Genomic DNA, 27,396 nt, shown 5'->3' on the forward strand with positions numbered 1-27,396 from the left:
CTTCTAAGTCACTATCACTGTAGCTGAAGAATAGTATAGCTGGCAACTAAGAGGGCTATATATCTACCCCCGTTGCAATAAGCCGAGCCCCTTCTTCAATACCGATGAGGCTAACAAACCAGTGTTTTACAATTTCAGTATCCGTTAGGCTGCCTTCATTACACGATTCGGTAAGAACACGAGGCATGCGCCAAGGATCGCTGATGGCCCGACCTTATCTGACATAGTGCAGGCTGCCGCTGGTTCAAATATGGTCAATTCTCTCTCCGACATCAAATTAGCAACACCCGACAAATATGCCTTTCCCGAACATCAAGTCCATGTTATGGGACCTGGCAGATGAATACCGCCAGCCCATCTCAAGCCCAAGAAATATACCACCACGTCATAGTTATCATGGCCATCGTGGGGATACCGAAGCAAATCCCCAACGGCAAGTCCTCAGACAAACCGCCCAGGAGACCCTCCACGTTCTCCCAGGTCTCCTGAACCGCCTAAACTCCGACCGGAAAGCCCACAAATCTAAGAAATTATCGTCGAAGTCAGTCGGACACTTACACCCCAGCGACTGCCCGCGCTTCCCAACCCCCGCAACGATCAGAGTCATCAACGATGATACCCTCAACGTCGCCGTCAGACTATTTGAGTCTGCACAAGCAGGCCGTATTGATCCAAGCCCGCAGAACCCCCGCCCAATAATCATGAATTTTGCCAGCCACCGAAAACCAGGCGGGGGCTGGCTGAACGGCGCGATGGCACAAGAGGAATCGATCTGCTACCGGAGCTCACTGGCGCTAAGCCTCAACAGCAGGGATTACCCGCTCGCTCTGGACGAGTCAATCTACAGCCCCTACGTGCTGGTCATGCGGAGTGACTTGGCGTCCGGACACACCCTGCTAGCGTCCCCCTCAACCCCGCCAGAAGATCTTCCCGTTGTTAGCGGGATTACCATTGCCGCTCTCTATCGACCTGCAATTCGGACACTGGTACCGAGGGATTCCCAAAAGCAGCGACGTGGCAGCCCACACTCACACTCACACAGCTCATACCACAGCTCACACCACAGCTCACCTTCACCCTCGCCCCCTCGTCGACATCCGCAACAAGTTTTTGCGCGCGACAAGGATCGCAGGCTTACCAAATCCAAAATGAGGCAAGCACTCCGTATTGCAGGAACTAATGGGCACGGCATGCTAGTCCTCGGGGCTTTGGGCTGTGGGGTCTATGCGAACCCCCCTGCAGAGGTTGCGCAGTGCTGGCTTGAGGTTCTGAGGGAAACTGAGTTTCGCGGGAACTGGTGGCGTGAGGTGTGCTTTGCTGTTTATGACCCGAAGAACGAAGGCAACTTTGCGACCTTTGAGCGAGCGTTGGCTGGGAAGAAAGTTTAGTTTTCCTTTTTTTACTTTTATCTTGTTTTGTATCTTTCAGTTTTATCGTAATACAAAATAACGTATTCGTTGATACTATACGTCTAATCGGGTTCCTTCGGCTGACACGGTTGCCTAGTGAGGCTACTCCGTACCTTCTTAGTGATTTGGCAACATCTTGTCCAATACATAAGTAGGGCTTTGGCAGGGCTGGGGAAAAACCAAATATGAGGCGTTAGTGCGGTCGGGGGAAATGACTGGTGGTAAAGCTCAAAAATACCGGTTATGCACATCGCACCTGGGCAGTGTCGGACCTGGAAGGGTCAAGATGAGGCTCTGTGGCTGTGCTCTAGCGTACCCGGGATTGAGAACTACCCCGAAGAGACCATTTGGGTTCTTCTCGATACTCCAAAATAGCTCCCCTCAGATTTCAATGTTCGAGCCTGGGGTTACCAATATTCACATTTGAATGTCGCTCAATATGTCTCACAGCGGCAGAGATGAGGAATGGCTTCGAGCCCAGTTGCACGCCCTGAGAGGGCCAGGCCCCAACGAGAAAACACTCCAACCCCTAAAATCGAAACATTCGGCAACATGGTCCAATACAGAAGTTGATCAGTCAGTCCTTCTCCTTACCCAGGCATCGGAGGAGCGGAGACATGGCGAGATTAAAACAACGATGAACTCAGCCAAGATAAAACGAGATAAATGGACGTACGAGGACTACGGTAGCGTCTTGAGACACATTGTCGGCCCCGGATCTGTACCTGTGGGCGTTATTGAGAGCGTCTTACATCTTTACAAGACCAATCAACCAAAAAAGGCCCGGACGGGATCCTTAAAATGGCGCAAGTCGGCGACCGAGGATGAAACAGATTCTCTGATGGCCGATCTAATGACGACAGCCTTGGCAAATAACCGACTTGATCAACTCCGAGTTTTATCTCACTTCGCTGGCTCGGATGTTGTCAGCAGAGTCATGCCAATGGCGATTTGGACAAACAACATAGAGGGCGTACAAGTTCTCATGGAGGAGAACGCTGATACGAATACCTGCCCGAAGGACTTTTTGAACTCTGTTGTAGCTGGGAAGCTGGATTTTGTCCGTCTCTTACTTCGATCGCAAAGACCAGTTTCAAATTCTATCACTACGCAGGCGTTGCCCACTGCAGTTAAGCTTGGGAACATTGAAATGGTCCAGCTGCTCCTTGCCCATGGAGCCAATCCCAATTTTGATAACGGTCTGGCATTGAAAAACGCAGCTGATGCCGATCGTGCTGACATCATCATCTTGCTCCTGCTATGCAAGATACCTCCCACTGGCGCTCTGTTAGGATCGGTGATATTATATGTATGGTCAGAACCTGACATTTTTGGCGGACGCCAATACCAACTGATCGAGGTCTTATTGAATGGAGGTGCCTGCGGGAACGATGTTGATGTGGTCTTATTGGGTTCCGTCGCGCAGTGCTGGGGGGAGTTGACACGGCTGCTGATGAGCAAAGGGACTTCCATTGCCTGCTGTGATGGCAAAGCCTACAGGCAAGCGGTGCATGCCGTTGATTACGACATGCTTGAGATTCTCAACATGGGCAATCTAGGAAAAGACTTGGCAAGTGACATTTTTGGCTCCATTGACAGCACTCGGTTTGCACAAGAAATATCGCCAGAAGACTGGCGCAAGCTTGCTTTATCTCTTCTGACCCAAGGGGCTACGGGTGATGTTGTTCACGAGGCCTTGGTTAGTCGAGTGGAAGCGAGAGATCTGGAAAGCGTCATATTGCTCCTTGATTCCGGTGCGTCGGTGGATTATGAAGGCGGAAATGCATTGATCATGGCAGTTTTGCTTGAAGAGTTGGATTATCTCGTACTGCTTCTTCGTCACAAGCCTAGCATCGAGTCAGTCAACGCAGCCTTTGCCCACGTTTCCAATATTTCCCATCATGTACAGTTGGACATGACCCGCAGACTCCTTGAGGCTGGAGCAACCGGAGCTTCCGTGGATGCAGTTTTGAATATAGCCGTGAACCTACCTGCCTGCCAACGAAATCATATGTACATTGAAGCTTTAGTTGACGGCGGAGCAGATGTTGGCCAGAAAGAGGGCTCTTTGTTCCACGAAGCGGTCCTGGATGGAGACGACAAAACCCTTGAGATTTTACTGGGCGGCAAATTCCAGACTGCGACTCTTTTTACATGTATTCCCCTTGCTATGAAGCTTGATGAACGATGGCAGTACAAGGTACTGGAGATTCTTCTTGACAATGGTGCCAAAGGCGGTCCTGTAATCGGCCAGGCTCTGGTTGACAGTATCGACGAAACAAAAGACTCGTCAATCCGGGTGACTGAGCTGTTGTTGAAGAATGGGGACGCAAGTACTGCCTTTAATAAAGGAGAGGCGCTCAGAAAAGCGACATTGTGCCGAAATCTGGCCTTTCTAAAGCTTTTGCTTCAATTCAACCATCTTGACGAGTCGGAATTCTGCTCGTGCCTCTTGGTCGCCATAGGCCTTCCTCGGGACCATGTCAGACCAGAAAAGGTCAAGCTCTTCCTCGCCATTGGCGTTGGTATGTCAAACGAATATTGGATTACCTCTCTGAACCACGAGATGCAATGCATGAGGCAAGATGACGAAGAAACATTAGTGGTGATCAGATTTCTCCTCGATGCAGGAGCCAATGTCAATCATAATCATGGGGAAATTCTCTGCAATGCGATAGATATGGGATACCTTGAGTGCTTCAAATTATATCTCGGTTGCAAGCTTCTCATCCCATCACACGAGGCTGCATTCACAAAGGCATTTGCGTATGTCATGAAGACTACTGATTTGCGTTATATGAAAGAAGTACTCAAGTTAAAGACACCAACATTACTCCTCAATGGCGCATTGCTAACTGCCACGGAAATTGGAGAGCAAATGAGAGATGTCTGTGAGCTTTTGCTCGAGCACCATGCTTCTCCCAGCCATAAGAGTGGTGCCCCACTATGCAATGCAATCAAGTCCAAAAACTATCAAATCAGCATCGTTAAGCTGCTCTTGGATTTCCAGCCGTCGAGCGAAGCTATTGCAGCCGCTCTGGACTGTGCGTTTGATGCCCTTGGGAGCGAAAAACGGCTTGGAGCCGTGAACCTTCTCCTTACTTCAGCAAAGCCACAAGCAACACTTGACGAGTTGCTTTTGAGAGCTGTAAGTCCGTTTATCACCACGTGAAGGTATAGTGCTAATTCTGTTGCAAATCAGGTACAAGAGCCGTCGTGTGACCGCTATCTACTCAAATCCCTCCTTCGGGCCGGTGCGTCAGTATTATATCAAGATGGTAAATGCATCCTTCACGCAGCGATGAAAAACGACATTAAATCCCTGCGAATACTACAGCGATATTTCCGCGACCAATCGGCCATAGTTTCACGGGTATTTGAACACGCGTGGGTGCAGGGAGCCAGAGCCGAACTCCAGGAACCCGCCCTCTCCCTCCTTCTGGAAGCAGGCGCAACGGGTAAATGCCTAAGTGTTGCACTGGTCGATACAATCGAAGAATTCAAATCCTCGCCAAAGTCCCTCGCGTTAATTACCAAGCTTCTGAGCGCGGGCGCTGATGTCAACTTTGATAATGGTGTCAGCCTTGTAAAGGCGGCAGGAATGGGGAATATATATGTGCTTAAGGAACTTTTCGCCCATTACCCGCACCGCGACCATATGACGCTGGCCTTCCCGAATATCTTTGGCTCCGGTGTGTCCAGCCAGATGCTCCTCGCCATTGTCAAGGCGTTTTGCTCTCATCAGTCTCATCCAAGTCTTACCAACACCCCCCATCCTATCCTTTTTCTGTTATTGCGGAAATATCCCCAGGAAAAAGAGATTGTCAAATATTTGATCGATGCAGGTTGCCCAGTTGATCCACCGGTAGAGACGGAAGGGGGAACATATTTGTCATTGTTACACTGGGCACTCATAGAAGACATGGACAGGATTTGCGACAAAGTCTTTGACATTCTGCTGGATGCTGGAGGTACGTCCCCCATCTGGAAGTTGGTAATTGCCCTTCTAACCCAATACCAGCAAATCCAAACTTCAAGACTGCGTCCGGTCTCACGCCTCTTGAAATTGCAATTTCGATACCACGACGTGGAGTCGTTGCAAGTCTAATACGCCATAAAGCTGACGCTACAGTGTCGACAGGGGCAATGAATCCCCGGTCCATGCTCTTCCTTGCCGTAACCACAGGGGACAGCGACATTGTCCGGTCGGTCATGCTAGCTAGCCCGATGGTGCGCGATGGGGCACTCCATGAAGCCGCCAGAGAGGTGAACGTCAAAATCGTTGAGGTCCTAGTAAGAGAGGGAAATCAAAGGGACTACGCCTACTCTGGCTGTAATGGTCGCACAGCATTGGCCGAGCTTTGCCTGAGAGCAGACGGAAACGAACCGGTCCATGAGCTTAAGCGGGCAATGACACTTCTGAAAGATGACCACAACTTCAGAATGAAATCACACGGAAAATCTGCCCTTCACTTGGCATTGGACAACCTGCGGAACGCACCATCCGTGACACGGGCTCTTCTCGACAGCTTCATGGCAGACTATGTCAACGACGATATTAATCTATACGAAGAAGATGGACTGTTATACTCGCCTCTAGCCTATGTCGCGAAGCATCGGAATAAGGCACCTTCAACCTATGATGCATCTCTACTGCGGCTTCTCGCCCAGTTCGGGTGTAGGAACAGGTTTTGGGCCCGAGCAGGACATCCGCAGCCCGCTGACGTCATAGATCCCCCGGATGATATTTACCAACTTATAAGCGACCAGAAGAGTAATGAACGGATGCTGGCACGCATCCGTTGCCAGTCCGAGGAAGCCCAAGTCGGCATAGCAAAGCGGCACGAGCTGATTCTCAAGAATGAACAGAATGCAGCCGACCAGAGAGCAAAGCTAGAGAAAGAAGCGGAGGCACGCTGCATTTCCATAGCGACTAGTCGACATGCTGCAGAGCGTGCACATATGGAACAGCTAGCTCGGGTAGCTGAGCTCGCTAATGCAGGTTATCGGAGCTCTGTCAACCTTAAACTGGAAGATCCATTGGCCCAGTACGCCAAATTGGATCGCAAAAGGCAGGACGCTGAGCTAGAGCACCTTAGAAAACAGCAAGCATTGATCACGGCCGGCTGTAAAGAACGGGCGGAGATCGAAAAAAAGAATCGCGAGGCTAACGCGCTCGAGATGCGGCGTCTCCGAGAGCTTTGGTTTGAAATTGATCCATGGGATTAGAATCGATAGTGCCCACAGTCTATAGCAATCAATGCAATAGCTCCATGTGCAGCCAACAATTAGAGAACAATGCAAGACTCCCGGGCTTCAATGGGTAATTTGTTTATACGCGGTAGTAGCGGTGTCGAAAGCGGTCTGAAACCAGGCATTCAGGCATAACACCTGAAAAATCAAGCATTTGACCCTTCGCAGGATCTCGCCAACTATTTAGTTCCTCTCTCCCGTATTCAGAGATCCCAGATCTTCATTTCTAGATTTCATCAGAAAAGCTTTTGAACATAAAGAATTAAAGTTGAACTGTCTACCAACATGATCAATACTACACTTACCCCAACTCTCGGCAAAGCAGCCTTGATAGGGCAACTCGCCATCGGCAAGGGCCGCCAGCCGAGCTGAGAAGAGGGGAAGAATGATAAGATAACCATTGACGTGCTATTTCTAAGATATCGTGAATCCCTTCGCATCAATTTTTCAAGATCTTTGGATATTCCCACTGCAAAGTATTGAATGAACTCAATCCGACCATGAAAACTTTCGCCCTCCTCGGCCTGGCCGCAGTGCCATCGCTAGCCCTCAATATTCCCCCCATACAGCAGCTTCTTTTCCCCGAAGCCGATCTGTCGGGCAGTCATTATAACCCGCTATCCAACCCATCCACACGGGAAACCTGTCCACAGCCACCCAAGGCCCGCACCCCCAATGATGGCTTGCACTCCTCGCAGATCTTCCTCTCCGACGATGCCTTCCGTGCCCGCCAGGCAGAGCGGCTCTCGCGCGCGGTACAGATCCCAACCACCGTTGGTGATTATATGAAAGATCCATACGATGAGGCATTTGAACCTGTAGTAGAATTTCAATCGCTGTTGGAGAAGATGTTCCCTCTGGTGTAAGAAATTCTCAAATCATTCAAGATTGCTTGCCATGAAGGGAGAACTTACTAAATAAACCATATAGACACGAGCGTGGCAAGGTTGACCACATTAACCGCCTCGGTCTAGTCTTCACCTTTGAGGGCGTTGACCGTTCACGCAAGCCGCTACTCTTTATGGCCCACCAGGACGTTGTCCCGATCGACGACCCATCAGACTGGACCCACCCACCGTTCGCAGGTGTCTTTGATGGCGAATGGATCTGGGGCCGCGGCTCGAGCGACTGCAAGAACGTTCTTATCGGATTAATGTCTGCCGTGGAAGACCTGCTCTCGCAGGATTGGAAGCCACAGCGCACAGTACTGTTTGCCTTTGGGTTCGACGAGGAGTCACACGGCTTCCTAGGTGCCGGAGCTATCTCAGCAGCTCTAGAGGAAAAATACGGCAAAGACTCTTTCGAATTTATCCTGGACGAGGGTGGAATGGGACTGCAGAGCCTGGGTGATGATTCCGATCCCAACGGCGAGATCTTGTATGCTCTCCCGGCTGTCGGTGAGAAGGGTAGTATCGATCTGATTATAGATATTGCTGTACCTGGTGGCCACAGCTCTGTCCCGCCTGCGCACACCGGCATCGGTATGATGGCGGAGGTTTTGTACGAGCTTGAGCGGAAGGAGCTATTCCCCGCCTGGCTGGATACCAACCACCCCGCCCACGGGATGCTGGAGTGCCAGGCACGGTATTCGCCGGATCAGGTTGAGACCTGGCTATCCGATAAACTGAAAGCAGACGACCCGGCCGCTCTAGGCGAAGCTGTTGCCAGTTCCCGCGGTCCCGCAGTCCGATATACAATGCAGACATCGCAGGCGATAGACCTGATTCACGGTGGTGTCAAGTCAAATGCGCTGCCGGAGAAGACCTCAGCAGACGTCAACTACCGCGTGGCCTTGCATCAAACGCCCGATGAGATACTTGAGCGCGCTATCCGACTTATCACTCCTATTGCGAAATCTCATAATCTCACTCTGCGGGTTGCCTTCCCCGGTGTGACCGAATCCACGGAAGGAGATGTGAGCGATCGTACTCTCACCTTGTCCCCTCTCAGCGTTCCCCTTTCCCCGGCTCCGATCTCCCCGACAGATCCGCTCACATCGAAGGTGTGGGCGCACTTTGCCGGAGTGGCACGTAGTGTCTTTGAGTCGCACTCGAACCCGCTTTCCAAATCTGCCTCTGGATCCAAGCCGACAGTTGTTGTTACGGGAGATGTCATGACTGGAAACACAGACACGCGCTTCTACTGGTCTTTGTCGGAGAATATCTACCGTTGGAGTCCGTCGCGGGCTGGCGGATCGCTGAATATCCACACTGTGGATGAGCGGATCCGTTTGGATGTGCATCTTGAAGGTATCATGCTTTACTATGGTATGTGCTCTTTTTCGTTCATTGTTTCTTTTAGAAAGTCTGGCTAATTTATAACAGACCTGATTCGCTCCTTTGATGCTTGGGATGGAAAATCTGAGTGAGCATACTTTACTCTATTTCGGGATATTTTGACCCATATATATGAAGGTCCGGGGCATAAGATGTTTAGATTTTTAGATCCTGCCATTTCTGGCCGAGAACTCAATACATGCTTATGCTGCCTCTAAATTTAACTAGCAGAATAGTAAAATCTTTGCTCGATCGATTACTTGGTTATTTCACAAACCCTCAAGGGCGCCATGCGGCCCGTTATGCTACAAACAGGTAGCTATGTCGAACTTTGATAGAAATACTTATGTTTGTAGTGGATCTATTTTAGGATTGATATAGTCATCGATGTTGAAGCGTCTGAACATACTTGCAAGTGATACGAATAGAGAGGACAAGGTCACAAATATCGTCACATTCTGATGTATACGCGAGGATCTCAACAAAGCTCGTACAGCCCATGCCAAAAACCAAGGCTACGGATGGGTATAAGCAAGAATAAGGCATTTACCAAAAGTGGAATCAACGAAGCGAACGGAATGTATCCGGCACGTCTTCACCGTTACTGGTGGTAGATATACTGGATCTGAACTTCCAAGCAAGAGTATTCGTGGGAGAAAGAGGCGATCAACGGGGAAAAATGCCAGAAGGCGATATATGTGAAATAAATCAACAAGAAGCGAAAACATCCGCTAGCGGACGAGGAGAGGAGCGAAGGAACCACCCATGACGGGGCGAGCGACGAAATGATTTCCAGGGTAACTAGGTTTCATCAGCAAGGATCATTACAGGCTTGAGTATAGATTGGCTTACTCTCCTGAAATAGTTTCGTACAGATCAGTCAGGGGTCGATTGGTCGGTGTCTCGTTGATCCAGGTCGCAAGGTCCTTGATAAACATAGCCCGAGTTTCGACTGAACTGACCGCAGCTGCAAAGCACTCCCAGTCACCTATCCAATTGTGAGTAATTTTCTAATACGTGCTCAGCGGTCGGGGACTTTACTTTTAGTGTATGTGTGGCGGGTGTCCAAAGGCACACCGTACTTGTTTTCAACAGTCGGGTAGAAGTCGCTCTGCATTTGATAGACAGAGTTTGGAACAAGATTGAGGCCCAGCTGGACATCGGCAAAGAGGTTGTAGAGCAGACCTGCAGAAATGATAAGCAAGACTTTACATACTCGAAACAGAGGGCTAAGCATACCATGACTGGCGGTGTTACCGTACGACAAGGTCGTTCGGGGCGGATTAGCATTCTTGGCAGTGGCCAGGTCCTGCCACTGAGTGATGTAGTCTTTGGCGATGCTCGAGTAATTGGCAGCGTCGGCATTATGACCAGTCTGTTTGGCAATCACTGCCATGGCCTCAATACCGATCATGCCCTTGAGTGCGAGGTTGGTTTGGTTTCTAATCATGCCAGTTAGCTTTGAAAGTTTCTGGAGGGAAGGGCTCACTAACGCTAGGGGTCCAGCAAAGTCGTCTGTGGAGATCTGGTTTGCCGGGTAAAGCGAGCCCTCAACCAAATAACTAGTCCACTGCTTTAGCAAAGGGTAGTGGTTTTTCAAAAAGTCGGTGTCACCCGACTTCTGCGCATAAGCCAAAGACATGATGAGCATATTTCCGCACTCTTCCAATGGCATTTTCTCGTCGCTTCCATCGGAGTGACCTGTGGCGTTCGGGTAAGACGAGCCTAGATCGTGCATGGAATAGCTGTTTGGGTATTTTCCAGCCTCCTGGTTCTCAAAAAGAGGACGGAGGACAAGCTTAAGGAACTCGGGGTTGGTATATAGGAAAATCGGGTATGCCGGGAAGATAACATCCACAGTGTTCATGTTGCCGTTGGAAGAGATCTCCTTCAGGAACAGATACACTTTGTCCTGTGTACCACAAAGCTGGGTAGCACCAAATGCCTGCCGAACCGACAGAGAAGTGATAGTGAGATAGTCTTGGCCAGCTGTGTCAATGGAATCTTTGGCCACCCTGCTATCAAAAGAGCTCGCGAGATTGCTCGATTCGCGATAATCATGGTGGAAGAATGAAAGAGCGGCCAACTCTGTATCAAAGTAACTCTTCCACAAGGACGGTACCGGGCCATACCCTGAAGCACCTTCATATTGGATGGCCTGATCTTGTGTCAAGCCGAGTGAGAAGAGTGTGCTAACGGGCGAAGAGCCGACCGAGCCCAGATCGGATGAGAATCCAAACACGGGCCAGCCAGAGGAGATAGCCCGGAAGTTGGTGTCGCGGCCATTGGTGAGCTTTCCATTTTGTGCGAACTGACCACGGACATCGGTATCCACGCCGGACTGGTAAGTCATGCTTTTCGAGTCGTCGGTGGCCCAGTACCAGTTACCCCATTCGGCCTGCTGGCTCTTTTCGGAGAAGGCCAGCTGAGTCTGCCGGTGTATCTTGTGGTAGGCCACACCGTCATTGGTACCATACTCCCATTCTGCGATGGCATTTCTGTCGCCCGATGCCCATTCTAACATTTGGTCAGTCACCATTTGTAAAGAAAGAGACCATACCACCAACCTGCAGAGATATCCGTGTAGATTTTCACATCATGCTTCTGACCATCAAGAGAAGAGACCTCGACATTAAGATAAGAGAAAACGAGGGACTGGCGCTTGAGATCGCTGGGTGTAACAGGCGACAAGAAAGTTATCTTCATTTGAATTTTATTCTCCACGTTCATAGTGAAGATACTCTTAGTTGAAGTATATTCAAACGCTGTCTGGTTGACGGTTTTGGATCCGGGGAGACCCATCCAAGTATAGGTATTCCCATCGACGCGGACTATACCTGTCCACCCATTTATCTGGTTCCTTTTCATGTCTCGTCAGTATAAAGCTCTGCATATAGCTCAAATAGTGTGGTTCACTTACTCCCAAAAGACAGGCCATTGACCAGCCAAGTACCCACCATTACCACCATCACTTCCTACATTGAGCCAAGTGCTTAGGTACGGTGATCTAACAGCAAGAGGTATGGCTGGGGGACGGGCAGGAGAGAAGGTCGACTGTGCCCCAATAGAGACCACAAAGGAAGCAACCAGCAGACCGAGGCGATACAGCTGCATTATGACAGAGTTGGACGGGAGAGATGTAAGAGACACAAAATCAAATGCAGGAAAGCCCTCTGTATTATTTATTTGCAGAAAGGGGAAATCAGCTCTCGGGAGCTCGGATGCACGGCACTCGGACAGGACAACTGAAGAAAGGGATTGGGATCGACGTTTTGTTTACAAAAGAGGAATGCCAGTGACATTTTTATAGTCGAGCTCAATCTACCGAGAGAGGGGGAAGCCAAAGGCCCCTCCGAGACCCGCATGCCAGAATGCACTCTCTATGGGGGAATATCAAAGCGGCTTGGCGTAATAAAAGTAGGTGGCAGCAGACCTGCATGTCTCGATAACTTCCAAGGATGCTAATCTGCTGACCTCTGTCAACCTCCGGACGGAAGAAGATTAATGCTGGGGGGATAAAGCGATATTAGGGTGGGGTTCATAACAGGGGTATATGAGCGGAAGGGCCGTGTAAATGGTTGTAGACTTTCCTAGAATGGCTCGGATTCAAAGTCAAAGCCCAAAACGCGGTCTAGCAGTTTTGAGATGTAACCGCATATCTTCATATCGCATGGAAGACAAGCAGCGGTCTATGCGGATCGACAAAATGAGTGGCGTCAGTAGACAAGAGCATCGGGGTAATCTGACTTTCGTTGGGTGCGCGCCTTGCAGGTGACAGACTACACAGTGGCATGGCGCAAATAAAGGTGTGGAGAAGAAGAGCGTGGTGAGAGGTTTCAGAAATAAAGTCTGCAGATGAAAAAGAAAAGGGTTGAGGGCATCGCCGATAGGCCTAGAGCAAATAATAAGGCAGGAGTCAAGAGAAGTGCCAAGTGCACGTCCTTCATGATAGCGTCATGTGGACCTGTCGGCTTTGATTTCATGCAGGTAATATCAGGCCTTGTTCTTTAGTGCCTGATAGATTTGCGGGGAAATGGCGATCAGCAGCGTGGCATTCAACCCATAAGAACAAGAGCGAAGATATTTAAATGGCCACGGTATCCCAGATACGGACGGTCTCGGGAACCTGCAGGTAATAATTGAGACATCTGGATGTGAGTTTCTGGTCTCGAATCGGAGGGGTTCCCCTTGCCGAGAAGTTCTTTTCTGCTCGTCAGGTTAAGTCCAAACAGTCCGATCGGACAGAAATGACTTCAAAGTTCCATCGGTCCTATACGCTTGTGATGATGTGCATGTACTTTGTATAATATGGACGTAATATCCGTACATAAGCTGAGGTAGTGTGGGCCAGTAAATGCAGGATCGTGTTTGGAGTTCATGATCCAATTCCTATCGAAGCCTCCTTGCATCGATTTCGATGTCCGTTCCCCGACGTATATTATCTCCTTGGTCCTATGGCTGGCCTTGCCATCCGAAGGGTGTAAGTACACCCCGTGACCTTGTCTTCATAATTTACGTAATGATCTCGGGATCGCGTGACACTGGCTGCCCTACAGGGATAAAGGGGCTCACTTAGGCAAAAGTAATATGTTACATTCAACCCCCTGGAGCAAAGGTCTGTCTACGGAACTTTGAACTCAATTAGAAGCGAACCTCGGGGGCTAATTCGGCTTACGGAGTTACCCTAAAATCCTTTTGATATTCATGTCGATCAAGAATCCACCTACCCCACTATAGTTGCTTATATAGCAAGTATAGCACGGCCGTTTATAATCTACATCTATACAAATGTTCGTTACTAGACGACATATCTGAACGTCACTCATTATAAGATACAAGAAAGTATCATCGTTGAACATACTAGAGATGAATATATGCTTGATGCAAGATTTTTGCATAGACTCTCAATTCCCGCAAAGATCCAGTGCTATCGTGAACTAGGGACAACCTCATATTTCAACAGGAGACTCCAAAAAGTCTGACCCGTCGATCAATATCTGGCATAGAATTCCATTATGCCCAAACAGGTAGAAAGTCAAGGTATCAAATAGCCAATCATCTTTTCCGAGAATAGGGTTATTCCCCGGTTGAATCGGTGGCAGCATCTCTCCAGCAGTTGGTTCGCCTTTTACAATTAAGTCCCATTCTTTCGTCAACATGGTGCTACTGCTCGATTGAAGTATATCTCCAGTAGCGCATCTAGCGCCCATGATAAATTTCGGTCCGGAGACATACCATTGTGGTATCGTGAAGGAACAGCCTGTGACAGTACCGGAATGTGCTGCCCCGCCTTCGTGAGATATTTCGCAACAGCGGGTGGCCCTACAACCAAAAGCCTAATGAATGGATGGTACTCGTGGGTGTTCCAACGGACTTTTCCTAGCAACCCTCTTTTCTGGCAGAGATCAAGTCCCCGTGCATCAGTCTCAATTCGATAGATCAAATATCGCCTCTTGGCCCAAGTGTTGATATATTTATCGGGATCAGCAATCCGGAACCCAGTGGGAAATCGACTAGGAGTAGCTGGTTCAAAGTCATGATTCTTGATGTGTATAAAACTTCCAATAAGAGCTGTGGTATTGCTGGGACCACGAAGAACAAGAATTCCAAGCTCAGAGACAAACTGCTCATACGCCGCCGTAGAGAGGTCATGATGATCCAATTGTTTGACTACCCATTTGGCAAGTAGAGAGATCTGTTTGTTCCTGGTAATCTGTGAATCCGATATGGTATGCAATGGAAGGTTCAACTAAGACTATGGTGGATTTTTCCAATCCAATCTGGAACCGTCTCAAAGTGCTATCGACGATCCCTGGGCCCCGTCCGCCAACTTGAGATGATAGGCATGGCCCTCAGTGTAGATAGACCGGTGGCAGAGTGTTGGCCCAAGTCGGGAATAGAGCACGTACGTCCGGCTCCAGCCATGTGCCCATCTGTTCGGTCTTCCAGCAAGATACACATTGGAATGATCCGAATAGTTGGCATTTGGGTCCTGCTTGTCGAAAGATACGTGGAGTTGTTTGGTCACCTAATCCCTGGACAATTCGTAAACATGGTCCGAGGATTTCTCACATCCCTCACCTAAGACTTCAGCCAAAATTTCATGGTTGGAGGCACCATTCATCATCCGTTCCATGAAGGCGTTCGCTCTGTTACAGTTGCGTCTGAACTATTCAAAAGGCATGTTGGATATTGGAAAAATGAAGATATGATGAAGATGCTAAGTTGAGAAGGCTGGATATTTTGAAAGTTATGGTGGGAATTCTCTCATATTATACCTCAACTTATGACTTTCCATGAAACGCCATGCACCTTGGGGATGAACGAAAATGGTGCCTCGGAGGATATAATAGACGTGACTTCATGTTTGGCACTACCTCACTATAAACGCGTCATTATAAAGGGCATCCGCGACTCTCAACCAGTTGCTGGACATGAGATATATGCGTAATCCATCGAAATCTTAAGTGGCTGTCCATGAGTTGCGCAGTGGGATATGTTATTTCATCAGCGCTTCGTGATACAAACGTGGCTCTTCAAGGATGGTTCGTTCATATTATTGACTTGTCAGGGGGGTATAAGATATATGTTAAGACAAGGTGAATCAACCACGGCGGCAAATGAGGTTGGAACAAGAGACATTCAAACTCATAACAAGAAACACAAAACCAGGCACACATCGTTGGAATCAAATATTTATCAGCTGATTTGCAGGCTTGAACTTCAATAAAATCTGCCTCGCGCTGTCGTTGCGGGTATATTAGCATAGAGTACAGTATTCAGAAGCCTCTAATCAAATCAGCACACCCCCACCAACCCGGCTATGAGATCCTACTCCAATCAAACGAAATCACTTAAAACGCTCAGTATCAGCCAATTACTTCCACGGATACAGATGTGTTCCGCCGAATCACAAGTTCTGAGGACTCAAACAACTTCGTGGACATCTTCCCAGCATCGTTCAGACACGATGACATGTCACCACACGCCTCACTCAGCAACATCACCAAATTTCACCGCATGGACCTCTTAGTGTAGCGCTCGAATAACATACAGGAACAAGCCTGGCTAGCAGGGCGTCCAATACCACCCCGACCCCCAAGCTACCAAGTCACAGTGTCAGCCAGCTACTACATCGAAACACTACCGCATTACCTTGTAGGCAGACGATTCTAGTCCGCACATTTTACCTGCAACGGAAATCGTTTTGAGTCCTCTATTTAGAATGGTGGTGTAGACCGCTATAAAACGCAGCGCCATCCATATCCATCCACCTACCAACCCCAGAAAACACATCCAGCACCAACACCAACACCGCTGCCCCTCACCAAATCACCCCTGGACTTTCTGGTATCAAATATAGCGCTAATCCAATTACAAGTCAACTTTACAGTCGCGCAGCAACACAGCCTCCTCCCATAAGCCCTTACCTAGCCTGGAGATGACATCTCGCACAGAACCTACTTCGCAGCGATACCACAAGCCCCAGCCTGATAAACAGATGATATAAGTACGACAAACGGCGCGTCACCCACCTCAATAAAATATACGCCTTACAGCGTGGTAGTCTTCTTCCGTGGATACTGCGCCAAAGTACCAGACAAATCAAGAGCTCCTCCATACCTGCATGTCGTCTATAATGGGGACTGCGGTTTCGAGTTGACGGCAATGCAGGCTAAGCTTGTGACCGATGGTTCGGGTAAGAGCTTGGCGTGTCATGAGGCTTCGTATAGGCTTACGATACGGCCTTCTCCCTGGATCAATAGATATTGCTATGTTAAGGCATAGCAGGACCGCCTCAATCCCCTCGCCACTACATTCACTGAATTCACAAAGTCTTAGCCGCTCGTAGACTTTTTCTGTCGTCGAGAACTGAAGTGCTTCCTCGGTGTCATCGAAAGAGCAAGACCGTCACATTGGAGCTTCAAGGGCACAATTGACATCAACCCATAAGAAGGATAGGGGCCTGGGAAATACGGCAAAAATGCGGTCAGAGCATGGGTCTCTCTTGGGCATCTTTGCTACTTGGGTGAGCAGGTGGAAATGATTCCTACGTTGGACTTGGGACTGCTTGGGTATTAGGAAATGCGCGTGATTTGGGCGGAGTGTCGTTTGGCCAATAATATTTGATAAACACCCTGCTTTCACTATGTTCAAAAAGGAAATGAACGTGTTAATCACTTGTTATCGACCATTTTGCAGTTTGGATTTGTGAGATCAGTTTTTCAAGCTGTGCCTGAGAAACAAACGGGGATCACGGGGATTACAATTACGGGCGGGGATCGTTGACACGAATTCTTAGCGGGGACCTCGGGATTATCGGGATCACTGATCTCCGCTTGCCCTATGGATAACCTTGTAGATCGGAGGCTTGGCAACTACACGTATCATAAACTAAGATATATTTTATAGTGTTTTATGCATCAAGATCCCGGGAATATCGAATTGAGCTTAGTGTTGAGCACCAAGGAGATAGGTAGATTCGAGCACGTTCCCTTGAAATTATTGTCCGTATTCTATGTTGTAGAGATTTCCTGGAGCCTCTTTAACTCATACCCTCCGTCATCAATGTAGATTTTACTTTTATTTTTCGCATAAGTGACATGTTCATTAATGATTAATGTCTGAGCTAGCTGTTGCTCAGTAGAGTCCATATTACCAATATTGCCTAGCAACCCATCATTTAAAGAAAACACAAGTAGTGAAAGCAAAGCATCAAAATGGCAAATAGCAAAGCAAAACTCGCAGAATATGATTAACAGAAGGAGAGACCAAAATCGACCTCCAAGGAAAGGCTAGGAACAGGAAATCATCCCATTCTACCCTTCGACCTGCCTTCCCCGTAAGACATCACTCCTCACAACTTCCTTCGCTCAACATAGTACATACTAGTATCCTCTTCTTCCCCACTTCTTCCTCAATGGTCTCCCTACAGTTTGGAAGGCCTGGACTATATACCCAATCCCTCCCTCTTCTGTCCTCTGCACAAAGAGTACCCCCATTGAGACATAGAATACGACGACAATACCAACAAGAGCCCCTTGGAGCCCCAGCATACCTTTATCACGGGATATATACAAGGAATTGCCAAGGTCTCTTTGCTGCCCAGATGAAGAGCTATTGAGCAACGCATTCATGCCCTGTAAAGAACCGAGGATGGTCACTAGCGCGAGGGCAAGCGCAAAGGCACTCAAACTGAGTGCTATCACTATCATTGCCTTGTATGACTTCTTCCTGGATGTGCCTGTGCGAGCAACGAGGAGCATGATTCCCGAGATGAAAAACAGGAGGACATGAGCGATGGGAGGTTGGCAGAAGAAAACATCCTCTTGGAGGTGTTTGACTTGTGGGAGGGTGGTATTTAGAAAAGATTGAACGTCGGCTTGGGTACTACCCGAGTCGAGGTGTAGAGGCTCCCAAAGGTCTTCGCTTAGTTCCTCCCGATCATGGCGTCGCATGTTGGAGACGCAGTTGGTGGACGTTTGTGTGGAATTTCCATCGGGAGAGTATGCATCAGCTCCTTCGGTGACCGACACACATCCTCCTGCATATAGTTAGTGGAGAGTGATCTTCGTTGACGAAAGAATATTGGCTTTTTGTCTACTCACCAAAGTAGCCTACACGAAGTGAGATGGTGGATGTCGCGTTTGTTGAGAGTTCAGCGAGGTAAATTTCGTTAACTTTTGCCGTTGTCGAGATGCAGCTAGTCATGATATAAACTAGGTGTCATTAGAGAGACTTTCAATGTTATATCACGCATTTTGTTAAAACTTACGGCCCAAAATGATGGCCACCAGATAGGAAATAACGGCTAGGAACACGAGTAGACATGACGAGTATTTTCCTTTTCGATTACCTCCGACTAGAGCTCTGTTAGTGTCATTCTCGAAATGTTGCAGTACAAGAGAATGTCTGTTTCCTTACTTGGCTTCTCAAGAACGACAGTTTGTGTCTGCGGAAGTGGCGCATATGTCGGTGCATACTGGGTTTGCACGGGGTAAGGATGAGTAGGAGCGGCAAGGTGAACTGCACTAGTAGATGAAGTGGCCTTTTTCTTGCCAGCGGTCTTTATCTTGCCAGCGGTCTTTACCGCATTCTTCTTTACCCCGGCCTTCTTCACTCCAGTCTTGCCCTTCTTCCGTGGAAGTGTTGATGAGCTGGAGTTCTGCATAGTTCACGGTAGGTAATATAATGGAACACCTTCACAGGCTATGATCAAAGATACACTCAAGACTGATAAGTTTTCCAGGGCTGTCGTATTCCTTTATGTACTCTTGTTGAACTATAGAAGTGAGCCTATTGGTTGGGCAGTAAGGGAGAACGTAGTTCTCACATTATATGCATCTCAACCTTGAACCCTATCACGTAGCCTTGCATGTCGCTCATCACTATCACATGGAATGTATCCAATTTAAGAAATCCACATATCTCCATTGAAATGGCGGAGAATGCGGTTGGCCCCGAAAGTCTATGCCTCGTGTTCATGCTTGGCAAACGGTTCCGCAAAACCGTAGTTTGCCGATCCTAGCCTAGAGTATCCAATGAGCACAAAGTGCGCTAGTCCTAATGGAAGAATACACGCAGTTAGTCTCCTACCTTGTTCTTTTGTGGGCCCTTGGCATGGCATATCTCACACCCGTAGCTCGTATCTCCGAAAAAGCAATATTGAAAACCAAGACTTTTAACTATCTGCAAAAGAGGGGGCTGTGTGCAACTTAACAAGTAGGCTGGACTAGCCTCTGCAATCCCATACATTTGGTTGAGTTAGCCTGAACAACAAGCTACTAGTACTATGCAGCGCACAAGAATGAACCTATATTTAGAATGACGTTGTCAAATGTAGTCTGGGCGTGTGATTTGACCATACAACAAGCCCTACGCAAGATCTTAAATTTATTTGACGTCCACTGATTTGCTCCTGCTACGTATGGATACACTAAATATTATTATTACTATCGAAGACGGAGTAAATACAGCTAAAAGCACTAATGGGGAATTGAACACCCCTGCAAAGTCGACTCGAGAATGCTAGGCATATCCTCGGGATTCCGGAAGGTTCAAGGTCACTGGACAATCCGTGAACTAGTGGCTGACGCATGCGCCCAATTACTTTTAAGACCTACAAGGGTCCTGGAAGACTTTTGCGCACGTCCATTACCATGGTATCTTAGGTAGCATGGCCGATCAGTGCTATTTGGCAGTTATGGCCGAACTAAGCCACACTATAGCCCGAAAGCCCGGAGTTTGGCCCCTTTATAGATCAGTGGGGGCTTAGAGGTGGTAACACTTGGTCTTAGAACATCCATGCGGCTCAACATCAAAGATTCCCCCCTCTTCCCGTTCCGCCTTCGTACTGCTCCCGAGATTATTTACTTTCCCCGAAGATATACCTCATCTTAACACCGCGTCCATTTGTCACTACATATTCCCCCCTCCCCCATGCCTTTGTACAACAGACTTGGATACACAATCCTTCCCTTCAAAACGTTGTATCGTAGCTCATATGTGTTAGAATCTTGCTATGTCTACACATACACCCATTCCTCTTGGCGGGCAAAGCCTAAAAGCGAATCTTGTGCGCCAAACAAAGATCCCAAAGCCCGATAAGCACGACGAGACGAAGGCCATTGACATTGTAGCTGTCCATGGCCTGGCCTCCTGGGACTCATATTCTGACTCGTCCTTCTGGCTACGCGATTTTGTTCCAAAGGACATTCGAGGGGCCAGGGTATTTACATTTTATTACGACGTCAACGCAGTCTGGCTATGCGAAGCACCATTGAAGAGTGTACAGGACGCATCCAGGGCCCTGCTTACTCAAATCGCTGCTATTCGGGAGGACGTCCCAACGACACGACCACTAGTATTGATCTGCCATGGCTTCGGTGGTTTTATCGTTGAATCGGTGGGTCTCTCTTTCAGTCGACGCACTCCGTCCATTGTGGTCTTATGTGGCTAACACATTTTAAAATAAGTGCCTGAACGATGCCTTCACCCACTTTCCAAGTATAATCGATTGCACTCGAGGGGTCATCTTCCTTAGTACGCCGCAACGTACGTCACAAGGAGTCCCGTGGGCGACGCTTCTGATGCGTTGCGCGAGCGACGGTATACCTCCAGGGTTGTCCCAGGTTGAACTGTCATATGTGAGAGACCTTAGGTGGGCAGAGAGCAGTGTGGTTGCTCTCCACGATATCTCCGAGGGCTTCAAGGCAAAGGCAAAGGCAACTAAGAAAACCAAATTGCTTTTCTGCTACGAAGATGTTCCAACACCACCACAGCAAGAATGTGTAAGTTTTAGCTTGCTGGCTCTTGCGTAAGCAGAGTGATATGCTGATCTGCCTATAGAGTTTGAACGTGCATTCCGCAGCTCTTGGTCTTCGCAGCGAGAAGGTCGAATTGATGGCGGGTTGCAGCCACCTCTCCATGGCAAGCTTCCCAAGCAGGGAGGATGAGAACTACAAAACAATTATCTCTGCCATCAAGAAGGTCCGAAAGTTGGCATTAAAAGATACGGAACCCATTTCTACTTTGGAACTCCCTGAATCTGGGCTGCACAAAAACGTTGAGGAAATCCAGAACCCTCGCGACATTGAGGCATCCCAGGCCATGACTGTACATACCCTCCCGAATACTTTGATCGTGGGTCAACAGAGTGTCAACTTCCAGAACGCAAGTACCGTCACCCATAATACACCCAAAATCACACCGTTCTCGCCGATGCCAATGCATGCATATGGTGCTCGTGAATTAAGCCATGGCATATCACCAGGTACCATTAATACACTTCAGCAGCCAGCGCCGGCCTACGGCAGCATCCAGGATGCGCCAAGGGCCTCTCTCCCGACCTATTCCGCTACTTCACAATTCTCGCACTTTGATCCAAGCATGATGAAGATTCGCAGGCGTCCTGTTGGCCTGCCCCCTAGTATGCCAATGACTACACCACATTCCGCGCCTGGCCGATTGGAGCAGGAAATACAGTACTCTCAACACCCACCCACCAACATTGCGCCGGTCACTGCACCAGAACCAGAGTCCTCCGCCATGTCCGGAAAGTCAGGCAAGAAGCCCAAAAGGTCACAAGAGGCCTGCCCTCTGGGTCCCGAAAAACCACCATCGAACCCTGGAAATGCCGGACCCAAGCCATCAGTCGTTGATCGGCCTGTCGGTAATACTAGTATGCTCCCCGCCTCTCTCCATGTTCTGAGGCCAGACCAGAGAATGCATTATCCAACTTCTCATGTCATACCAATCGGTTCATCCCAACACATCGCCCCTCAGCCCAGTTCAGTGCCCTACCAATATCCTCCAGTCTCGCACCCGCTTCATACCAATCGTCCTATGGTCCATACAACCGCAGCAATGTCTGTTGAAGTGAAACCCCCAAAGAAAGTGGCAAAGCCGCCGAAGATAATCTCAGACCCGCCAAGCCATCATAATCCAAAGTTACTAAAGACAAATTCGGTGCCACATCCCCAGATGGTTCACCCACCTCCAATCCCAACTGCCACAGGTGGAAGAGACATCTCCCAGATGTCTCCAGCGCATTTTCCTCCGACTCCACAGCAAGGCCAACGGGAATTGCAGCTACAGCACAGCTATGCTCCACCCCCCAAGAATCCCGGGTTTTTCAAGAGGCTGTTCTCTTCTGGCAAGGTTTCACAAACTGCCCCCACTCCAGCAAGCTCCAGAGTGCCATCGGGGTCACAAGTTGGTCTACACCAGCCGTACAACCCGTCCAACCCTCCGTCCAGGCCGGTCAGCTTGGGAGCTCCTAAAGTGCACCCAGGATCACAAGCTGGTCCATACCCGCTGTTCAACCCGTCTAACCCTCCGTCCAGGCCGGTCAGCTTGGGAGGCCCTGCAGTGCACCCGGTATCACAAGCTAGTCCATCCCAGCCACCTAAGCCGACTAAGTCTACCAAGCCGACCAAAGAGACGAAGCCGACCAAGGAGACGAAACCGGCCAAGGAGACCAAGCCGGCCAAAGAGACCAAGCCGGCCAAAGAGACCAAGCCGGCCAAAGAGACCAAGCCGGCCAAAGAGACCAAGCCGGCCAAAGAGACCAAGCCGGCCAAAGAGACCAAGCCGGCCAAAGAGACCAAGCCGGCCAAAGAGACCAAGCCGGCCAAAGAGACCAAGCCGGCCAAAGAGACCAAGCCGGCCAAAGAGACCAAGCCGGCCAAAGAGACCAAGCCGGCCAAAGAGACCAAGCCGGCCAAAGAGACCAAGCCGGCCAAAGAGACCAAGCCGGCCAAAGAGACCAAGCCGGCCAAAGAGACCAAGCCGGCTAAATCTTCCAAGTCTCTATCCACCCCTCTAGCTATGCCGGCTAGCTTAGGATCCCATACAGTGCATTCGGTATCGCAAGCTGGTCCATATCAGCCACTGAAGCCAACTACGTCGACCAAGCTGATCAAGGAGCCCAAACCGGCAAAGTTGCCTAAGTCTCTATCCAGCCCTCCGTCTGGGGTGGCTAGCTTAGGAGGTCATTCAACGCACCCGGGACCACAAGGTGGTCCACAGAGGCTGCCCAAGCCGATCAGCTTAGGAGACCCTAAAATACTACGCCCAGGGCCCCAAGGTGCCCCGCACCGGCCGCTTAACCCGTCCAACCCTCCACCTAGGCCAGCCGGCTTGGGAGGCCCTAGTGGACTCCTTGGGTTACAAGGTGGTCCATACCAGGCGTATAAACCCCCACCAACTGCGCACTTGCCGTCGCAGGGCCCGCCGAGACCAGGGCAAGGCCCACCCATGCATGGTCACAATCCTCATGGCCCGCCGAGACCAGGACAAGGCCCACCTACACATGGTCACAATCCTCATGGCCCGCCGAGACCAGGACAAGGCCCACCTACACATGGTCATAATCCTCATGGCCCGCCGAGACCAGGACAAGGCCCACCTACACATGGTCACAATCCTCATGGCCCGCCGAGACCAGGACAAGGCCCACCTACACATGGTCACAATCCTCATGGCCCGCCGAGACCAGGACAAGGCCCACCTACACATGGTCATAATCCTCATGGCCCGCCGAGACCAGTACAAGGCCCACCCATGCATGGTCACAATCCTCATGGCCATCCCGGGCCAGGGCAGCATCCATATTGGGAGCAGGGTGACCAATGGGGTCCAGGTCATGGTTTCTATCCTGGATCAGGTCAAAATTCCAATCATCCTACTGGCAATGGTCTGATGATGCCAATGGTTCTAATTGAGCCTACAGGTCCGGTCAAGCCTGAAGGTCCAGGCGAGCCGACAGGTCCAACTGATCTAACGGGTCCCATCAAGCCTGAAGGTCCAACTGATCCAACGGGTCCCGTCAAGCCTGAAGGTCCAGGCGAACCGGCAAGTCCAACTGATCCAACGGGTCCCGTCAAGCCCGTAGGTCCAGGCGAGCCGACAGGCCCAACTGATCCAACGGGTCCCGTTAAGCCTGAAGGTCCAACTGATCCGCCGGGTCCCATCAAGCCTGAAGGTCCAACTGATCCAACGGGTCCCGTCAAGCCCGTAGGCCCAACTGATCCAACGGGTCCCGTTAAGCCTGAAGGTCCAACTGATCCGCCGGGTCCCATCAAGCCTGAAGGTCCAACTGATCCAACGGGTCCCGTTAAGCCTGAAGGTCCAACTGATCCGCCGGGTCCCATCAAGCCTGAAGGTCCAACTGATCCAACGGGTCCCGTCAAGCCCGTAGGCCCAACTGATCCAACGGGTCCCGTTAAGCCTGAAGGTCCAACTGATCCGCCGGGTCCCATCAAGCCTGAAGGTCCAACTGATCCAACGGGTCCCGTCAAGCCCGTAGGTCCAGGCGAGCCGACAGGCCCAACTGATCCAACGGGTCCCGTCAAGCCCGTAGGTCCAGGCGAGCCTGAAGGCCCAACTAATCCGCCGGGTCCCATCAAGCCTGAAGGTCCAGGCGAGCCGACAGGCCCAACTGATCCAACGGGTCCCGTCAAGCCTGAAGGTCCAGGCGAGCCGACAGGTCCAACCGATCCAACGGGTCCCATCAAGCCTGAAGCTCCAACTGATCCAACGGGTCCCGTCAAGCCCGTAGGTCCAACTGATCCAACGGGTCCCGTCAAGCCTGAAGGTCCAGGCGAACCGGCAGGTCCAACTGATCCAACGGGTCCCGTCAAGCCCGTAGGTCCAGGCGAGCCAACAGGTCCAACCGATCCAACGGGTCCCGTCAAGCCCGTAGGTCCAGGCGAGCCGACAGGCCCAACTGATCCAACGGGTCCCGTCAAGCCTGAAGGTCCAGGCGAGCCGACAGGCCCAACTGATCCAACGGGTCCCGTCAAGCCCGTAGGTCCAGGCGAGCCTGAAGGCCCAACTAATCCGCCGGGTCCCATCAAGCCTGAAGGTCCAACTGATCTAACGGGCCCTGTCAAGCCCGTGGGTCCAACCGGGCCAACAGTTCCGCCTATAGGCCCAGGTGAACCTACAGATCCATATAAGCCAAGAGGTTTAGCTGAGCCAACAGGTTCAGGTGACTCAACGGTCCCGGCTCCAGGTCCGGCTCTAGGTCCAGCTGAGCCAGCACGTCCAGCTGAGCCAACAGGTTCAGGTGACCCACGAGGCCCGCCTGTAGGTCCAGTTGAGCCAACACGTCCGTATACAGGTTTAGTTGCGGCTACAGGTCTAGTTGCGGCTACAGGTCTAGTTGCTGCTACTACAAGTCTGCCCAATTCAGTCAAGTCTGCGGATCCAGTTGAGCGGACGGATTCAGATAGGTCAAGAGGTCTCGTTGAATCTCCAGGTCCAGCTGAGCCAACAGGTTCAGGTGACCCAATAGTTCCGGCTCCAGATCCAGTTGAGCCAGCACGTCCAGCAGGGCCGACAGGTTCAGGTGACCCACGAGGTCTGCCTACGGGTCCATATGAGCCTACAGGTCCATCTAAGCCAAGTGGCCCAGTGGAGACTCCATACCCAGCCAGGCTGCTAGGTCCATTTGAACATACAGGTCCAGTTGATCCTACAGGACGCGGTTTTGCTCATAGTGAAACCCATGGACGGGCCTGGAATCCCGGTTACAGTCAAGATCTAGATCATCAGCCCCAAAACCAAAACAGTGGAAGTGGAGCTATAGTCGCTGGTGTTGCAGGTCTAGCTGTAGGAGCTGGCGGCGCAGCTCTTCTGATGTCCTCTATGAACCAAAGCGACGATGTGGATCAACACAACGTTAAAGGGGTTGAAGACGACAGTGAAGACGACGATAGTGATGAAGATGAAGGCGATGATGACAGTGGATGGGGAGATGAGAGTGATGAAGAGGAAGGAGAACATCAAGGCACTGTTGATAGTGATGGAGAGGGGGGGGGAAGCCAAGAGAGTGATGACAGTGATGCAAGTGGATGGGGAGATGATAGTGAGCAAGATGGGGGAGAAGATGAAAACAATAATGATGATGATCAAGAGGGATGGGGAGATGGAGACGAGGACGACGAGGATGATGAGGACGATGAGGGTGACGAGGATGATGAGGACGACGAGGGTGATGAGGACGACGAGGGTGATGAGGACGACGAGGGTGATGAGGACGACGAGGACGATGAGAATGGTGAGGGTGATGAGGAAGACGAGGGTGATGAGGATGACGAGGGTGGCGAGGGTGACGAGGATGATGAGGATGACGAGGATGATGAGGATGACGAGGATGACGAGGATGATGAGGATGACGAGGACGGTGAGGATGATGAGGGTGGCGAGGGTGACGAGGATGATGAGGATGACGAGGATGATGAGGATGACGAGGATGATGAGGATGATGAGGATGACGAGGATGATGAGGATGACGAGGATGATGAGGATGACGAGGACGGTGAGGATGACGAGGACGGTGAGGGTGACGAGGACGGTGAGGGTGACGAGGACGGTGAGGGTGACGAGGACGGTGAGGGTGACGAGGACGGTGAGGATGACGAGGATGATGAGGATGACGAGGATGATGAGGATGATGAGGGTGATGGAGAAGAAAGCGATGGACAAGATGACTACGCTCACAGCTATGATGGAGATGAATATGGAGGAGAATATGGAGATTATGGAGACGATGGTGATTATGAGTATGATTAAGGGCTACTGATTTACTCTGACCTATGGTAGAGTTATATATTAATTTCAAAGAATTTCAGACTCATTAAGCATTCTATAAAACGCCAACCCTAATATTTTAAGACTATATAAAGGTTATATTGATGTTCTTTGATATTTATTGGCATCAAGGCTTAGGAAAACCGGCTTTATTACTATCTCTTTTCCCAAGACACGGGTGTTGCCCGCTGAGGCACATAGTGTCCATACTACCACATTTTAGAAGTAAACAAATGTCCCTAAGCAAAGCTCGAATGCTAATGGGAAAATGAACGATAGGGTTTGGGGAATACTGAAGATCATGAGCATGTATAACATAGATTCTCTGTACTTTAAGCCTCATTATATTTCCCTCTAATCGG

The 27,396-nt window shown here is 50.0% G+C and overlaps 6 protein-coding genes across 6 annotated transcripts; 3 read left to right on the forward strand and 3 right to left on the reverse strand.

Annotated features, from left to right (window-relative positions):
- Positions 1-296: 296 nt before the first annotated feature.
- N7447_008584 (uncharacterized protein) lies at positions 297-1,388 on the forward strand (the record flags this gene model as incomplete). The annotated part of the gene is made up of 1 exon (XM_057232846.1): positions 297-1,388. One exon carries the CDS (start codon positions 297-299, stop codon positions 1,386-1,388), a length of 1,092 nt encoding a protein of 363 aa, XP_057082388.1.
- Positions 1,389-1,848: 460 nt separating this feature from the next.
- N7447_008585 (uncharacterized protein) lies at positions 1,849-6,638 on the forward strand (the record flags this gene model as incomplete). The annotated part of the gene is made up of 4 exons (XM_057232847.1): positions 1,849-4,557; positions 4,612-4,663; positions 4,709-5,380; positions 5,431-6,638. 4 exons carry the CDS (start codon positions 1,849-1,851, stop codon positions 6,636-6,638), a joined length of 4,641 nt encoding a protein of 1,546 aa, XP_057082389.1.
- A 524-nt stretch (positions 6,639-7,162) lies between these two features.
- Positions 7,163-9,030, forward strand: cps1 (Gly-Xaa carboxypeptidase; the record flags this gene model as incomplete). Its single annotated transcript, XM_057232848.1, has 3 exons — positions 7,163-7,524; positions 7,593-8,929; positions 8,987-9,030. 3 exons carry the CDS (start codon positions 7,163-7,165, stop codon positions 9,028-9,030), a joined length of 1,743 nt encoding a protein of 580 aa, XP_057082390.1.
- Positions 9,031-9,669: 639 nt separating this feature from the next.
- gta1 (glutaminase GtaA) lies at positions 9,670-12,052 on the reverse strand (the record flags this gene model as incomplete). Its single annotated transcript, XM_057232849.1, has 7 exons — positions 9,670-9,739; positions 9,791-9,926; positions 9,980-10,123; positions 10,178-10,380; positions 10,432-11,455; positions 11,506-11,798; positions 11,859-12,052. The coding sequence occupies 7 exons, from the start codon at positions 12,050-12,052 to the stop codon at positions 9,670-9,672; spliced, it is 2,064 nt and encodes a 687-aa protein (XP_057082391.1).
- A 5,774-nt stretch (positions 12,053-17,826) lies between these two features.
- N7447_008588 (uncharacterized protein) lies at positions 17,827-19,109 on the reverse strand (the record flags this gene model as incomplete). The annotated part of the gene is made up of 4 exons (XM_057232850.1): positions 17,827-18,482; positions 18,547-18,657; positions 18,714-18,800; positions 18,863-19,109. The coding sequence occupies 4 exons, from the start codon at positions 19,107-19,109 to the stop codon at positions 17,827-17,829; spliced, it is 1,101 nt and encodes a 366-aa protein (XP_057082392.1).
- Positions 19,110-22,539: 3,430 nt separating this feature from the next.
- Positions 22,540-25,293, reverse strand: N7447_008589 (uncharacterized protein; the record flags this gene model as incomplete). The annotated part of the gene is made up of 5 exons (XM_057232851.1): positions 22,540-23,312; positions 23,444-23,470; positions 23,851-23,897; positions 23,953-24,122; positions 24,169-25,293. The coding sequence occupies 5 exons, from the start codon at positions 25,291-25,293 to the stop codon at positions 22,540-22,542; spliced, it is 2,142 nt and encodes a 713-aa protein (XP_057082393.1).
- Positions 25,294-27,396: the final 2,103 nt, after the last annotated feature.

Source organism: Penicillium robsamsonii (assembly GCF_028829455.1).
Source record: "Penicillium robsamsonii strain IBT 29466 chromosome Unknown utg000005l_segment0_segment0, whole genome shotgun sequence".
In the NCBI taxonomy this organism is placed as follows: Eukaryota; Fungi; Ascomycota; class Eurotiomycetes; order Eurotiales; family Aspergillaceae; genus Penicillium; species Penicillium robsamsonii.